Source organism: Antennarius striatus, chromosome 17 (assembly GCF_040054535.1).
Source record: "Antennarius striatus isolate MH-2024 chromosome 17, ASM4005453v1, whole genome shotgun sequence".
NCBI lineage: Eukaryota > Metazoa > Chordata > Actinopteri > Lophiiformes > Antennariidae > Antennarius > Antennarius striatus.
In genome coordinates this window covers 11,648,233-11,664,367 of record NC_090792.1, presented here as the reverse complement: position 1 = coordinate 11,664,367, position 16,135 = coordinate 11,648,233, and the positions used below count along the sequence as shown (strand labels likewise).

The following is a 16,135-nucleotide window of genomic DNA, read 5'->3' as shown; positions in this document are numbered from 1 at the left end:
AAAAGAGGTGTCTAAATTTAGGCTGTGTTTAGCTCAGTCTGTAAAACCTTGTGCTCCATGTATCGAGGTTACAGTCCTATAAATGCCGTAGTGGGTTTGATTTCACCCCTAACCTTTTGGCACATGTCTCCCCCCACCTCTCTAAAGCATTTCCTGTCACATCTTCAGGAGTGTTTGTTCCCTATAAAAGGCAAAAATGCCCCCCCCCCTACAAACTTTTTATATTGTAAATAAACATGAGTGAACATTAAAGGAAAGACACTCACAAATCAAGGCAAGCTGTTTCCCCTTTTTCAGCTATTGGCCGTGGCTTTTGTCAAAAAAACAAAAACAAAAAAAACAGGCATTAGAGTGAAGTCAGTCTTCAAAATCCTGTCAAGGAAGAACATAAGTGAATAAATTCACATCTTTGGGAAAATTACAATGAAGTTAACTGTGTTTGATTTCTTTTCCTGCAGGATGACTCTAGCAGTCGAGGACCAGGTCAGCAGAACTCAGCAGATTCAGAAGAACCAGATCATGACATATCACAGACACTAGATTAGCTCCATTCAATATCTTCTCCTAAATGGTAACATTCACTATTTTAAAGTTGATTGACATTTATTCTTGCCCGTCACTAGATGCTGTGAAGAAGCCGTGGGAACGATCCAACTCTGCAGACAAGTCTTCACTGGTTTCCAGGTTGGTACAAAGAAGAGTTGAGGTTTTGTCTGAATAGGAACTACCAAACCTTATAAACGACACGGAGTTCAGCTTCCTTTTCACTTAAGACACTGGCGTAAAGAGGAGTATTGTGGCGTTATGGCTACGCTTAATAAAACTTTTATATTCAATCCTTTTCTATTGTAGAGTGAGACCGATCGGCAGCACAAGTGAAGCAGACACAGAATTTGACAGAATGAAACAGGTTGGAACAGTATAATTTTTTATATGAAGAATTTTTAATGCTCTCTATTGAGCAGACTGACGTTCAAACAACTCAAATACATTTGCATTTTTCTTCAATTGCAGGAAATTTTGGATGAAGTTGTACGTGAGTTGCATAAAGTGAAAGATGAAATCATTAATGGTAATTAATTGTCATTAATGAATCATTTCCTGCAGTTTTTAGAACTGACAGTATTATTTGAGTACTTTGAATGATGTATCTTTGTGACAATACCTATTGACACCAGTTCTAATTGCAGCCATCAGACACGAAATCGGCAGAATCAGTACATCTTAATCTGAGCAGCAGGATATCGAGAGCAGGAGCTGGAGGAGGATGGACATGCAGATGCACAGACAAGAGGACCGGGGAATGTTCTCTCAATGTTTCTGTGACCTCGACGTGCAGTGATACAAGTTGCAGAGACGTTGTGCCAACATTTGAGTCTGCTGGACAGCAACAGTGGGTGGGGGGGGTTCATGAGACTGAGGAGCAGAAGAAACAGAAGGATGGATAAAGAAAGTTGTGAAGGACTGATTCACTCAAACAGTGGATGAAAAAGCAAAAGTTGAGTTGAGGGATGGATGGACACGTGCCGAGTTTGGTGTTGTGGTCCTCTCTGTGCACCTATAGACTCAATCAGCCCAGTGTTGCAACTCTTCGTTCTCTGTTCCGTCCAAGTCTTAAGAAAATATTTTTGTTTCTAAGTTTTTACTGTTTATTATTTAAAAACCGTGGTGATAATGATGATGATGCTGTTGATGACAATGAGTATTTTATTGATATTACTGAAGGAAAAAGGAATCTTGCACACCATTTATGTCAGCCTTTTATATTTTCTATTTTTGTTCTGTTTTAGGCCTAACTGTTTGATTATAACAAGCACAATATGGGTATGATGGTGCTGTAGACTCACCTGCCCTGAACTGGCATATTAAAAAAGAATTTTTAAGACCTTGTTCATACTGGTGTTGTTTTGCCTGACTTTTGTTTTCCAGAGATTTTGGAAAATCTTTGAGCCACAAGTAGCCACTTCATAATTTGTACTCCGCATCCAAGGAATAAGACTTTGGCAATTAATCAAATAACACAACAACACTGGACTAGAGTGCATTGCAACTCCAGTGTGAACGAGGTACACATTTCTCTACCTGTTCAGATTTGTGAGATCATCAGAAAGTGGGGATCACTGACAAAACAGGCTGATAACTGTAAATGTGCCACCTGGTTTGACCTCGATATACAGTAACGTAGTACTATCTATTAGTCACCCTATGCTTTGTGAACCCAAGTATGCATGAAACCCCCATCTCTATGAATTATTTGATTTAAAAAAACAACGGTGGTACATTTATTATAGTGGTTTGTTTCCATGATGACTCCCCTCTCTATATGATATGTTAAACTTGATCATGGTAGCAGTGTAAAAAATACTGGTTTCTCTGGCAATATGCAAATCTTACCTAGATAAGAATTTGCATCAAATGAATGTTAGGTCTATGTGATGGTAGCTAAACGTGTCCAAAGGAAAGATTTGGTGGAATATTGGTTGTTGCATTCTATCCCCTCTGTCCGCTCTCAAATACGTTCTGATTTCAAAATGAAGTAAATTTGTTCAAACAAACACAATGCACCGTGTCAGTGTGTGGGACATTTAAAATGGTTTTTGCTACTAGGTTACATTTTAACTGTATTTTAGAGAGAAAAAAGTCATACCGTAAATGGGAAGTCAAGAACTAAGTCAGTCTTAATGATTTTTATGAAGATCTTTTATTGTTTTTTATATACAGCAGTGAATTAAATAAAAAAACAGAGGTCATAACACACATGCTGACCACCTACACTAGGTGTTCAAAATAACAACACAATAGCACTGATATAAATTATCAAATGCACTAAGATTGAAGTAAAAAGGTCTTAGGTTATTACCTGCAGTTTGTGGTGGTCTACTGCTCAGGTAAGTCTTTTGTTTGGCTACAGTCAACATAACTTTCAAGATTTAGCTCCTCCTATTATTACATTATATTACATATAATTTTGAAGTGAATGTGTCCAAGTTTTTGTGGTGCCTTGTATACATCATAAAAATGTAATGCCTCATGTTCATTTCAAACTGGCACACAGGTGACAGACTGTTTTGCTGATGAATCAGTCAGAACACTCACATGATGTAACTCTGTAAACCAGGGTCAAAGTCATTAATGGCCTGATTGTCAGATCCAAAAAGTATTTTTCGAAATATAAGAATCAGTTTTAAATGGTGACAAAATTTCCAAAAATGCTAGGTTGATTTGTCTGTTATACACACATGTCTATAACCACTCAGTCGGCCATGCTCTTAACTACATGGACAGTCATCTGTAACTGAGTTGATGAGAGTTGGTAATATACATTAACTACAGTAATCTAAAGTGAAGACTACATATTTGCCAACAAAATGTATTTAGTAGAAAAATGAAATTCTCTAGGTAAATACATATGCTTTAAAATTGTACTTAGGTGTAGCACTTTGCTATGATTAATAAATTAAGCACAGAGCTCTGTGTTCACAATTATAAAGAGAGAGGCTGAATATTGGGAAACTGAATCAGCGGAGTACCAATAATCTCAGGAAGGAAGCCGTCCCATAATGACATAGCAACGAGTTTTTACATTATGGTCTCCTTTCATTGAAGGTGACATTTTATTTAAAATTTTCCATTTCAGTACTGTTTTGGGTGACAGATGTGAAACTGTATTTGATAAGCTAAGACACTTTGTGAAATACATTTTCAGCATTTAGACATTCTTAAAAAACCTCTTGTGATGGCAAAAAAGCCATACCACAGAACAGTTGACATCTCTACAAAAGCCAGATGAAAATATACAAAACCACTGCATCAGAATGTCTTCTTTAGGATTTCATTACTTGCTGTCACCAACGGCACAAGGAAATGTTCTCTTTTTCATCATTATTTTTACATTCAGGTTGATCTCAATCCAATTTCCTTACTGAGTTAGGATGAGAATATTAATTTTTACATACACTCACATCACAATCTACGTGAGGAGCAAAAAAAACTACAGAATAAAATGGTGTTTCTTAGTGTTCCATTAAGATTTACAGTTGAAGTTTACTCACACAAGCATCATCAGCAACTGACAACCACAATCTACATGAGGAAAAACACTGAACTACACAATAAAATTATACTTCTTAGTGGTCCATCAAGTTTCACAAATGAAGTTCACTCAAGCAAAGATCATCAGAAGCAGATCTATCCCTGCTTGCTCAGCTTGTACTTCCGCTTGATTCTAGTAAAGGGACCAATGCTGTCATCAAACACAAAGTCCCATAATACTCGGGTCCAAGAAGTGTGTTGTGGCAGGAAGTCATAATACTCTGCTGCGATTTTCTTGACCTACAAGTAAAAAGACAATATCACAAGTGAGAAAGCAAAAATAAGATAATTAACTGTAAATCAAATTTCAAATTGCAGATGTTAAGTTTCAGAAATTTTTCAGGAACCAACAGAACAAAAGGTAAGAATTTTACTGCTTTGTTGAACAAGGAAAGATAAGTTTCTCCACATAAATCACTTTGCCAGTTTTTTTTCAAATCTGGTACAAGTTTGAGAACAGAATCAGATCATTTCATCAAAATAGATCCTTAAAAAGTGCCTTGAATGAAAACTTTATTCAGTAATTTTTCAAATCTTTCTAGACATACACAACTAAACATGGTGCAAACAAATATTTAAAGTCAAACTGATATCCTTTTTACAACATAGAACCTCATTCTGAATATATATTTGCATCAAATGTTTAAAATGTTAGCACATTTGTTACATCACCTTTTATCTTGACCCTCACTTAGAAACTGAGGACAATAACTTTTGAATGTTTTATTCTTGCTTGATATTTGATCAACATTCAAAGATTCATTATGTTGTATTTTTTCTTCATAATCCATTACACAGATTAAAGCCACCCAGTCTACTGCCTGGACAAACACTCTGAAGCTGTGAAGAATGCAGCTTTGTGACCAACCTGTGGAATGTTGCAATAACATGTTTTTAGGGAGGAAAAAAACAACTTTCTTTAAAGTGCTATTTCAAAAGTAATTTCGTGGACAAATACATATAAGTTTGAACTTTAAATATCATATTTTAATGAATTCAAATTAAATTCTAAAATTTAGTTGAAAGTTGTTGTACTTTTATTTATTTTTTACATAACACCTTTAAAATATGAAGCAATTGAGTTGAATCTGTACTTGAATCCATCTGAGGAATAAGAACAAAGCAACCCCACCTAAAAAACATTCACACTACTCCACTGAACCAGTTGTTAGGGTCATGTTCTACTGGTGCTTGATAGGCTATGGTTTATCAGCTGCAATGCTTGGTCTTTATCTAACAAATGTTTGCAGTTGACAAAACAAATATGCTATGCAGATTTTGTAAGCAATTGTTCATTTAGATTTTGAAAGATGGGAGAGGCCTGTCTTATCTGAGCACACCTATGGGTGTATTGTGACTGTCCTCATTTTTTGCAGCTCAACTAATGATAGTGACAGGGTTAAAAATGACTCAATGTTTGCATATTGGAAATCTTACTGTGCTTTATTAATATTCTCTCTCACCTGAGGTAGTTTGCTGCCAGGTATGCTCGGGAAGTCATGGTGCTCCATGTGATACCCAACATTGAAGGTAATATAATTCAGTGGTCCATAGTAAGAATAGGTCTCATGTCCCTTCAGGAACATGTAATGTTCGGCTATGAAATGTCCAGAGATAGGATGTAATCCCATACACAGGACAGAACCTGCAATTAAGTAAACAATGGGTTTCAGACCCCAGAGATAGAAAATAATCACGTTGGCTATGAGCTGAACAACTGCATTTTGGATTTCCAACTGGCCCACTGGTTTAGGGTTAACCAACAATGGGCGAAGGGCGTAGAAGAAGGGTTGGAGAAACAGCCAGAGAACCTTCCTGGCCGGGGTACAGAAGAACCATCCCTCAATGTCTGTAGGAATGTCAACATCCAGCTGGTCCCCACCCAGATACCGATGGTGGTCGATGTGGTACTTCTTAAAGGAGGCGGAGTAGGGTAACCCGATGGGCAGGTTGGCCCACATGGCAAACCAACGGTTCCACTTGGCTAGCTTGTTGCCAAAGGCCACATTGTGAGAGATGTCATGGATAGCCAGAGTCAGTGAGTGGTTGATGCAGCCTCCAAAAACATAAGCCCAGAAGAAGATCCACTTCCAGGAGAGATTGTGGACTAGGTAGCAGGCCAGGAACTGTGTTAGAACCATGCCAGATACCACCCACTTCAGCTGGGGGTCTGGGCCCATCAGAGACTTGATCTCTGGATATTTGGCTGAGGAGAGAAGCAAACAGATATGGTCAAAGGTAGAATTGTGAATTAATTTGTTGAGCAATTGTGTAGAATATAAAGAAAGACAAATATCTCATGAATCCAATTTTTAAAACTTGGTGTCAACTGAAGACCGTCAAACTGTAAAATGGTAATGTGTATCTCAATGAAGACTATGAAAAGTGTGGAAGCACCCCTTCTCCTGGGACAAACCTGCTTAATTGGCAGAGGTGTTGTTTTGCTGAGGGACCTGAAACTAAGAGAGAAGCAATGTTCCACAGCAACCTGTTCCTGAATAAGTTGAATTTATAGCTTTGGGTCATTGTGAGTTTATAGAACACCTAGGAAAAAGAAGAGTCTAGTTTGTTATACAGTACTGGCCACTCCTTACATGTTACCCAATTATGCAAATTAGATGCAAATAGGTCAGGACGGGCAACACAGTGATGCTTTTGCACGACAGGAAGACAATGGATGGATAGGTCAGGACGTCATTGACGTACTGTAGCCAAAGTTGGACTGAGGGAGTTGAGGAGTTGGCCCCAGCATGCTATAGATGACACATAATCATGCACTATTGGGCTGTTGTTCATGAAAATCTTGCCAGCTTCTTTGTTTTCAGCACATTTGAGCAATGGCTTTATGCAAACTGGGCCTAGGGTAGGTAACTTAAAGGTCAAAAGCACCAGAGCCTGACGCTTTTCAATGGAATTTATGTTACATGGAGATCTCAATGTAACTGACGAAACCTTCTTTTATCAGTTAATCTTTAGCAAAAAGGCTCTGAAGTACCTCCCTTTGGTTATTTACTTTAAAAATTATCAAGACACAACAACCATGAACAATTTTTCTTCATGTCCATGTATGGTTCAAAATCACCTTCAGTGAATTAGTGGTTTATGTTATTCACATTTTATATCTGGCATTGTTGTACACTCACAAGATATAAAGCTAAATCAGTAGCCAGCTATAATAAATTTGTTTAAACTACTTCATAGTAAATCTGCAAACATGCTGTAAAATCTGGGTTTTAGCTGCACTATCAAATCATCTCATTGAACTCATATTTATACTCAGCCCAGCTTATCTAATCAGGCAGCGTCATCATTATTAATCACCTGTGGGACTTCACAAAGTTAGAGGTAGCCACTGATGACACTTTAACATCTACGATATGTTATACTGTATACAATCTAGCCATTCATTTTTTTGTAGACTAGACTTTTGCAATCGTCTCATCTACAGTCGCTTATCGACCCTGGCAAGTTGATCCAAAATATACAAGGTACTGACTAACCATTCACTTCAAGTTAAATCCCACGAGAACCCACTGAAAATGAAACCAAACCATTTTTACCACTAAGATGCCACAATAGGCTGCATATAAGGAAATCAGAAACTATGATCTTGATATCCTTTCAATCAGCAAAGTTACACGGAATAATTCAAGTGCAATCAAGATAAAAGCAAGAGAGGTAAATGGTCCACATCATGATGAGAACTGCAAGGATATGGAGAAGACAACATGATGAAAAAACATTAATAACAGGTTAAACCCTGATTTATTGGTACATTTTACCCACTTACGAGTTAAGATAATTCAGTGCTACCAGTGATTCCAAGGTAGATAAAATACCATTCTCCAATCCAAACTATTGGACATAAATTCATACCTTTACATTAACAACCACAATGAGAGAGCAATAATGGTTATGAATATGGAGATATGAAAGCAATTCTGAGAAGGAATAATTATGTACAACAATTAACAATGGTTACTGGTGGAAGCACAAGAACATCCACAATTAACATGGCAAGGACAAGAGGAACATCAATCTGAGAGATGAATAAGAGATCTGATGTCACCACCACCTTGTGGGATCTGACATTAGACTTAAGCCAAAAAAAGACAAACATGTCTGTCAACCAAAGAATACAATGATTTGATGTCAGCATATTGAATGCTCCCTCTTTAAAAGGGAACATTCAATACTGCAATACCGCAAGATCTAAATAGATGTGAAGCTCTCTCAGGTAACCCTGAGGAAGATGAAGCTGATGATGAACAAAGTAAAAAGTAATTGGACACAGAAGAAAAGTGTAGAAACAATAGAACAATTGGAAGTGTGGAAGGTCGCTAAGGAAAGGTGAGAACTCCATGAATAAAATGACACCCAATCACTAAGACTGAAAGAGAAATTTGATGCTTGGTGTATAAAAGCAACAATTATGTGAAAAGGCTTGCAAGGAAAGACAAGAGGACCATCATGGAAGATAGGCCAATGCAGCTGAAACAGCAGTGACAAGCGATCAACAAGGGACCAACTTCAATCACAAATCTGTTATACAGTAGAGAGTTCATCTCAAAGATTGACCGATCATCTGTTTATCGCACACACACAAAAAATCAGGAAGAAAGGTGAATGGAGCTCTTAAGAGAAGCAAGATACAAGAACCCACATACTGAAACTACAGATAGAGAGACGGAAACAAATAGAAGATAATGCAAGATGAATCTGATGAATACTACGCCTTGCTTGAATTCTTTTGACTTTATTGATAATTGAGATTTTTGATTTGATTTTGAATATTCATAACAAGTCAAATTACAAGTTAATCACGTTGTCACAAAATCCAAAAAAGATATTCACGTAAAGAGTATTTTCAATAGTACTGTGCATTTCCCGAACAAAGAAACATCTAACCTTTAAACAAAAAAAGCAGACAAAATTAAGAAAAAAAAACAATTATCCATTCTCCACAATCATCTCTTCTACAATCAAGTCTTTTACTTTTTTCTTTAGTTTTTTCAATCTATAAAACTGTCTAAAAGCTGGTTCACCACTTCTTGTTTTACTTTTCATATAAAAGCTGACACTATCCAGAAACATGTTGAGGTCGTCAGCCTTGTGCTGGTGTGATAGGAATAAATGATTTAAAAGATAATAAAAATCTCACATAAGGATAGTAAAAAAAACACCTCTGTCAGTTAATCCACCCTGCTTCTCCCATCAGAGCAGAACAGACGATAAAACAAAACGCTTGAATAATTCAACACTGAGGGGTGTCAAAGAACCCATCACCTGTAACCATGTAAGGCAAAAACAGGATGAAATATGTATCAACAGGTTTAGCTGTTGTTTATTTAAATTGTTTTAAATAGCTGCCATGATAAAGTGGTTTAGCAGAGAAGACTGTCCTTTCTACAGGTCTGCTGTCAGTTTTAAAACCAGTGGTGATCATAGAAACAAATGTTCCCTAGCAATTATCATATAACAACAAATCCAGTTGAGGGGTCTGCCCTCACAAACACTTGGAAAGGCTTTCCTCTCTTTCATGCATTGTTGTATGTGTGTTTGTCTTGAACAACCAATGGGTCTTGTTACCCGGCAGGCTCTGGGGCATTGTTAGCTGCACCTTTTTTCATTGTCATTATTTCCTAACAAGTCAAACAAAAAGATGTCCAGAATGGAGAATGATTAATCTGAAAAAGTTAACCCCTATTGTTGTTTTAAAGCAAATCTCAACTAAAAATCTTGGAGTAAATATGTACTTATTCTTTTCTTCAATCATGGGTGACTAGAAGTTCATTTAATGACTTTTTTGCTGATACAGTATCTACACTCCCATTCTACAAAGAAAGAGACTTTTTAATAAGACTCAGACGCTTTACATGCACAAACAGATGAGACGAACCAGAGCTGTAGAAGCAGATGAAATGGGTGGAGCAGGTTAATGAAGGTTGCAAGATGTTTTAAACAGGTAGGTTTTTGACTGTTTCTTGAAGGAAAATAATGAGTCAGGGGCACAGGTGCGTGGGGGGGGAGGGTGTTCCAGAGGCAGCTATGACAAAGGCCCTGTCTCCCAAGGTAATATGCTTCAGATGTTAAAGTTCCATTTGTACAGATGGTATACTCCATTTCTGACATCCATGTCTGACTGTAATTAATTATCTAGCTTGACTTGCAAATATTAAATTTTAATAAGATTTATTTGTAGCAACAGAAACAGAACAGAAACACAGCAGTCTGAGCAATATTCTTTTTTGTTTTTTCCTTGCCAGGGAAGTCACCTGCTACTTCCCTCCTGCTGACATTGCTCGTTAAGCAGCAGGCAGTGAACAGGTTTAACCGGCTATGACTCTATGAGCAGGTTGCGGTCAGAAGAGGAAAAAGGCTCATTCAACGCTTTCACTTAGAGTAAAACATTTTTCTCATCTAACTCGCTAGATTCCTCATTGACCGTATTATTCTTATTATGCAATGTCCTTAATTTTTCTGAAATGTCTTACCTAGAATTTCTTTCCTTCTGGAAGTGTGTGGCTGGTCATTGTATACCCATTCAAAGTCGTCTCTTACTATCGACTTCCCCATGATTGCTCGTCCTGTGAATGAGGCAGTGTGGCGTTATGTGTGTCACCAAACACAGTATCGGGGCACACCCACTGACACAGGTTGTGGGCTGCAGGTGTGAGGTGGGAATGAAGCTCCGCCCCGAGGCGGAGGAACACAAAGGTAATCACACACCTCTGATACATCATGTCCTATTATACTGTACTGCACTCTCTGGCATGCCCTGCGTGATCTCTTTTTATTTTATAGTTAGAGCAATTCTACGATCACTAAATAATTACAAGCATTTCAAAATGAATACAGTTCAGTACCGTACCTAGAATGCCTTTATTGTCATCATATACCTGTACAAGTGTATAACGAAATTCTTAAGACAACTTTCTGTGCAAAAGGACTCAGGTTCAAGTGTAAAGTGTAACTATAAAAAGAAAACAAAAACACAGGTGCAAGAAACAAGCAATTATGAAACAGATGTACAATGAGCCGTCAAGATTGTACGATGTACAAGTTAATGACAACGTCATCCTAACGCAACGCTTTTTAAAAATGCGCATTTTTTTGGGTAATTTTTACAATTTAGTAGAGGTCACTGTTAAATATACTATACAAGCAAATACAGAAGAAATCTATCTTAATTCTACCTTTCGAATCCCGAAACCACACAACATCGCCACCATATGGTAATTACAAGATTTTCAACAACCTCAAACCTAACCTTACGCATAGTAAAGCCCTCATTTGCGATCGTCAACTAGGTGGATGGATGGATGGATGGATGGATGGATGGATGGATGGATGGATGGATGATGTAACTACTCGCACACACAGCATGCTATTCAGAAAAGTTACATACTTGTATGGATTATCATTGTCGTGCAAATAATGAAGTTGAATTGTTTGATAATAAAATGGAGAATACAATAAAATATATACAATACAATTTATTAATGACCGCAGGCCTAAACCTATATATATATATATATATATATATATATATATATATATATATATATATATATATATATATATATATATATATATATATCTCCACATTTAAAAACGACATATTAAAAATCTAAATGTCCAGTTAAACTTTAGTCTTCCACGTTTTGGCCATTGGCAGAGTGAAGAAATGTCTGGTTTACATGAAGCTGCAGAGTTGTGATTAAGATCAACACAACGCGAGAAGTCACGCTGTTGATTTAATCTAAATCTCGCGAGAGTTGAAATGTGGCCCATTGTGGCGACGAGAGCTCGGTGATGAGTTGTTGTCGGAGTGGGAGGAGGAAGGCTGAGTGTAGACAGGAGGGTAAGTGAGAGAAATAAAGACAGCATACAAAGTAAGAGGGAAAAAAACAAACTTTATCATGGCATCGGGGGATACCCTGTATATAGAAACGGATGGTTCAGAAATGCCAGCCGAAATTGTGGAACTACACGAAATCGAAGTAGAGACAATCGAGACCACAGTTGTTGGAGACGACGGAGACCATCAGCCTATGATCGCCTTACAGCCTCTTGACACCGATGATCCGAACTGCATTCATCCGCACCAGGAGGTGATTCTGGTGCAAACGAGAGAAGAGGTTGTGGGCGAGGATGATTCTGAACTGCATACAGATGATGGTTTTGAGGACCAAATCCTCATCCCAGTGCCCGCCGTAGATGAAGACTTCATTGAACAGACTCTCGTTACTGTCGCCGGGAAAAGCTCCTCGACAAGTCGGATGAAGCGAGCTGGAAGCGGAAAGAAAGCGGGCAAAAAAAGCTACCTGAGCGGGGGTGAAATGGGCAGAAAATGGGAGCAGAAGCAGGTGCAGATAAAGACACTGGAGGGGGAGTTTTCAGTAACTATGTGGGCATCGGGTAAGTTCCGAGTCAATTCCTGCAAGCTGGTTCCTCTTTGTCCCCGCATGTGTGTCTTGTGACTGGGCCCTGTTGCGGCCTTGTCCGCCACGAAACTTGGAATTATTTCCAAACCCTGCGCCAATTAAACTTCATTTGAAATGTTTTTGTTTTTATGGGAAGCCATGTTTTATGTGTCAATGGGCGCCGCCATATTTCCCCGGTCTACAAAGTATGGCGGCCCGAAAAAATGGCGTTTATTTGGCCGACGAAGATGGCGGCGAGAGTGGGACTGAGTGCAGCTGGCTCCGCTAGGCCGCTGTGGCGCAGTTCAGTTCAGACGCAAACAGAGGTGGTGCCTTCAGGGTCCCGTCGTACTTTCTTCAACCCACTATTTGTAATACACTTTGCGTGTAGTTCAAGTGAATCAAATCCCACGTTCTGAATTATGTTTGCTGTTTGGTCCTGGGTTTGGAAATATTTTATTCAGAAACGTTTATTACATTTATTTTCTTTATGTTGTATAGATGAATTCTAGGCTTAATTATTCTTTCACTGTAATTGGGTATTTGTGTACGGTCTTTGTGGATTTGGATAAGTTGCACATTATTTGTCAACAAACATTATTAACGTTTTATTTAATTGGTAATAATTTTATTACCACTGTGTTAAGTTTACATGGCAAAAAATATCAACTATTATTGGACAGTTCAAAATTTTAGAATTACAGTACCTGCAATCTTATATTTCCCCCCATATGATGCATTTGGTGATTCTGTCCACAAAGTAAATTGTTTTTAATACAGACGTGTATCTTCTGTCACATTTTGTGAATGGCAAGTGAGGATTTGGAAGTGCAGTAGATATAGGAAGTCTGTTCCAAGGTGATCATGTAATGTTTGAATGCTTGACACACCTTACCTCATTCAGATGACAAGAAGGATATAGACCATGAAGAGCAAATCACGGGTGAAAACTCGCCTCCAGATTATTCAGAATACATGACAGGGAAGAAGCTTCCTCCTGGAGGCATCCCAGGCATTGATTTGTCAGACCCCAAACAGCTTGCAGAGTTTGCCAGGTAAGTCAGTGTTGACCAATTTTGTTGGGCCACAATGAATTATAATGCCATAAATTTTTCATGAAAAGTTTTTGTCTTGAAGTCAGCGACAGGTTATTATTATTGAAATCCATCTTGGTGGAGTAATGACAAAAGTACTGTTTAATCATTTAAAAATTTTTATTGAACTGATCAGATGACTGTCGCCCAATCAGTGACCTATTTTATCAAGAGTGATATTTTTGTGATATCATTATTTTGCTCTAGTATTAGGTTGAATCAAAACCATGGATAGTTGTGTCTATAAATATGTAACAATTTTATCCTGTGTCAGAATGAAGCCAAGAAAAGTAAAAGAAGATGATGCACCGCGCACAATAGCTTGTCCACACAAAGTGAGTAGAGATTTGTGTATTATGCCTTAGTGTGCAGTACCTTGGAAAGATCATCATTAAATACACCATTATTCTTGGTCACATGTGCAATGTACAATGTATATTTAAAATTTAAAATACATTTTTGTACATTTGATGTCAATATTTTAGATCAACTCATTCCAGTATCTGGATTCACCATAAAACTGTAGTCAGGAATCTTTTCATTTCAGACATGTATTTAGATGGTTCTTCAGCGTTTTCTTTTAGTCTAATAAAATTTCCTTCAGTGTGTGTGAGTACAGGCCTGTAACACACACACACAGGGCCTGTAGGCATGCAGATGATGGGGAGGTGGAGTGTAGGGCAGTGGCTTTTAGGTTTGCCCCAAATGAGCAGCTTGTAAGGGGGACGGTGCCTTGCTTAAGGGCACCTCAGCAGTGGTCAGAAGGTGCACTGATACCTTTCACTGTCAGCCCACACTCCAAATGTTTTGACCCACTGGGGTCTTGAACCAGCAACTTCCAGTCCCCAAGTCAAGACTTAGTGGACTGAGCTACATTTTAATTTAGGAGGGCTGCATTTTCTGCAAATTTTTAATAGCTCAAATGTATTTTATAGGAATATGTTATCCAGTTTCATTTTTATGTGAAGCACTTCATCTATTGTTTTGGCTTTTCAGTCACATTGTAAACATATTGAGGAAGTGCTATATAGAGGGGTTTTATTACGGTAACTATATACATGGCTGTGGATATAAACATTACATTTTTGTGAACTTACCTGTTAAAGCTGCTATGTAAAATGAAAATATCCCGAGGTGTCTTCTCAGTCCTGTCTATCTTTCTATTAGGGATGCACCAAGATGTTCAGGGACAACTCAGCCATGAGGAAGCATTTGCATACCCATGGGCCTCGTGTGCACGTCTGTGCAGAATGTGGCAAAGCCTTTGTCGAAAGTTCAAAGCTTAAGCGGCATCAACTTGTGCACACAGGAGAGAAACCCTTCCAGGTGAGCCCCTTCATTGGATGGCACACATCTTTGTGGAAGGAAAAGTAGGTCTGTCAGCTGAAATCTACTGCCAAACATTTTAAGTCAATGTCTTCTTCTTTGTTTCCAGTGCACATTTGAGGGTTGCGGCAAGCGATTCTCTCTGGACTTTAATTTGCGCACACATGTTCGTATTCACACTGGAGATCGCCCGTATGTGTGTCCCTTTGATGGCTGCAACAAAAAATTTGCCCAGTCGACTAACCTGAAGTCGCACATCCTCACACACGCCAAAGCCAAAAACAACCAGTGAATTGGCCGTGGACCGACTAACAGCTGCAAAGTGAACATGGGCTGGAGGACATGACGGTACCTCCGCTCTGACAAAACGTCCTGTGGCCTGCTTTGTTGTGAGAAGTCTCCTTTTTATCATGTGTATATAGAAAAGGTTTAAACACAGAAACTACTTTTTCCTCTGACTTTTTGATATAATACATTACACTTGGAGGTTCGAACAAAGAACATGTTTAGAACTCCAACCCCCTCAGGCATCCTAACACACTATGGCGCTACCTGGATGAAACGATTTCGTTTCTTCTTGTGAAGATGTTAAATCATGGACCTGCACCTAGAAACTCATTTATACCATAACAGCCAGTTAAAAAGTTTTTTCCATTGACAGGTTTGCCTCAGCTGTGACACCTTTTCAATTTTGTATCCCCCCACCCCCAAGTGTGCATATTGTACACGGTTGACATAAGCTGTGGTGATGTATGTAGTCAGATTATCCCTGTAACTCTTCATAGAAGAGGCTTGAGTTTGCTTTACTTTCCCCATCCTCCTTGTTTCAAGAGGAGCTCGTGAGCAGGTATCTTTACATACTCGCATTTTGTACAAGGAAATACCAGAATAATGTAGATAATAGCCGTGTGATTTTCAATAGTGATCACTGATTAAAGTGTTTCCCTCTTGCACTACCAATACAGAAAGTTTTGTCCTCTCATAGTGAAAACTGAATTTATAATTTAAACAATTAGTGTTAGAACATTCAGCTATTTTAGGGGGATTGTCAACCATGAATTATTAAAAACTTGGGCGCCTGTGTTGATTTTACTGGGATGTGGGGTTTTCTTCAGTAGTGCTCTATATTTATAAAGAACATTTTAAACTAATGAGTCCATGTGAATCTTCTTGATGTTGATAAATGCTTGGATTGGA

General features: G+C 38.2%; 3 protein-coding genes and 1 long non-coding RNA gene across 10 annotated transcripts in view; 3 read left to right on the top strand and 1 right to left on the bottom strand.

Moving 5' to 3' along the window:
* evla (Enah/Vasp-like a) overlaps window positions 1–1,885 on the top strand; it is a 31,659-nt gene extending 29,774 nt beyond the window's left edge. For all 6 annotated transcript variants that reach the window (XM_068338694.1, XM_068338693.1, XM_068338692.1 and 3 more), the window contains 5 exons: window positions 459–483; window positions 624–684; window positions 853–910; window positions 1,015–1,072; window positions 1,191–1,885. In XM_068338694.1, coding sequence (XP_068194795.1) covers window positions 459–483; window positions 624–684; window positions 853–910; window positions 1,015–1,072; window positions 1,191–1,228 — 240 coding nt within the window. In that variant the 3' untranslated portion in view covers window positions 1,229–1,885. The remainder of the gene's footprint in view (window positions 1–458; window positions 484–623; window positions 685–852; window positions 911–1,014; window positions 1,073–1,190) is intronic.
* Window positions 1,886–2,729: 844 nt separating this feature from the next.
* degs2 (delta(4)-desaturase, sphingolipid 2) lies at window positions 2,730–10,776 on the bottom strand. Its single transcript, XM_068338698.1, has 3 exons — window positions 10,587–10,776; window positions 5,556–6,298; window positions 2,730–4,332 (listed from the first exon to the last, which is right to left on the bottom strand). Exons 1-3 carry the CDS (start codon window positions 10,666–10,668, stop codon window positions 4,189–4,191), a joined length of 969 nt encoding a protein of 322 aa, XP_068194799.1. The 5' UTR covers window positions 10,669–10,776; the 3' UTR covers window positions 2,730–4,188.
* On the top strand, window positions 9,980–10,715 carry LOC137610838 (uncharacterized). 2 transcript variants are annotated; one of them, XR_011038552.1, is made up of 3 exons: window positions 9,980–10,057; window positions 10,359–10,494; window positions 10,591–10,715. It is a non-coding gene; the product is annotated as an uncharacterized lncRNA (long non-coding RNA). The 2 variants fall into 2 exon arrangements; XR_011038553.1 differs by lacking the exon at window positions 9,980–10,057 and adding an exon at window positions 10,088–10,164.
* Window positions 10,777–11,899: 1,123 nt separating the features above from the next.
* yy1a (YY1 transcription factor a) lies at window positions 11,900–16,089 on the top strand. Its single transcript, XM_068338852.1, has 5 exons — window positions 11,900–12,513; window positions 13,423–13,573; window positions 13,887–13,947; window positions 14,780–14,938; window positions 15,048–16,089. The coding sequence occupies exons 1-5, from the start codon at window positions 12,015–12,017 to the stop codon at window positions 15,228–15,230; spliced, it is 1,053 nt and encodes a 350-aa protein (XP_068194953.1). The 5' UTR covers window positions 11,900–12,014; the 3' UTR covers window positions 15,231–16,089.
* The last annotated feature ends 46 nt before the right edge of the window (window positions 16,090–16,135 follow it).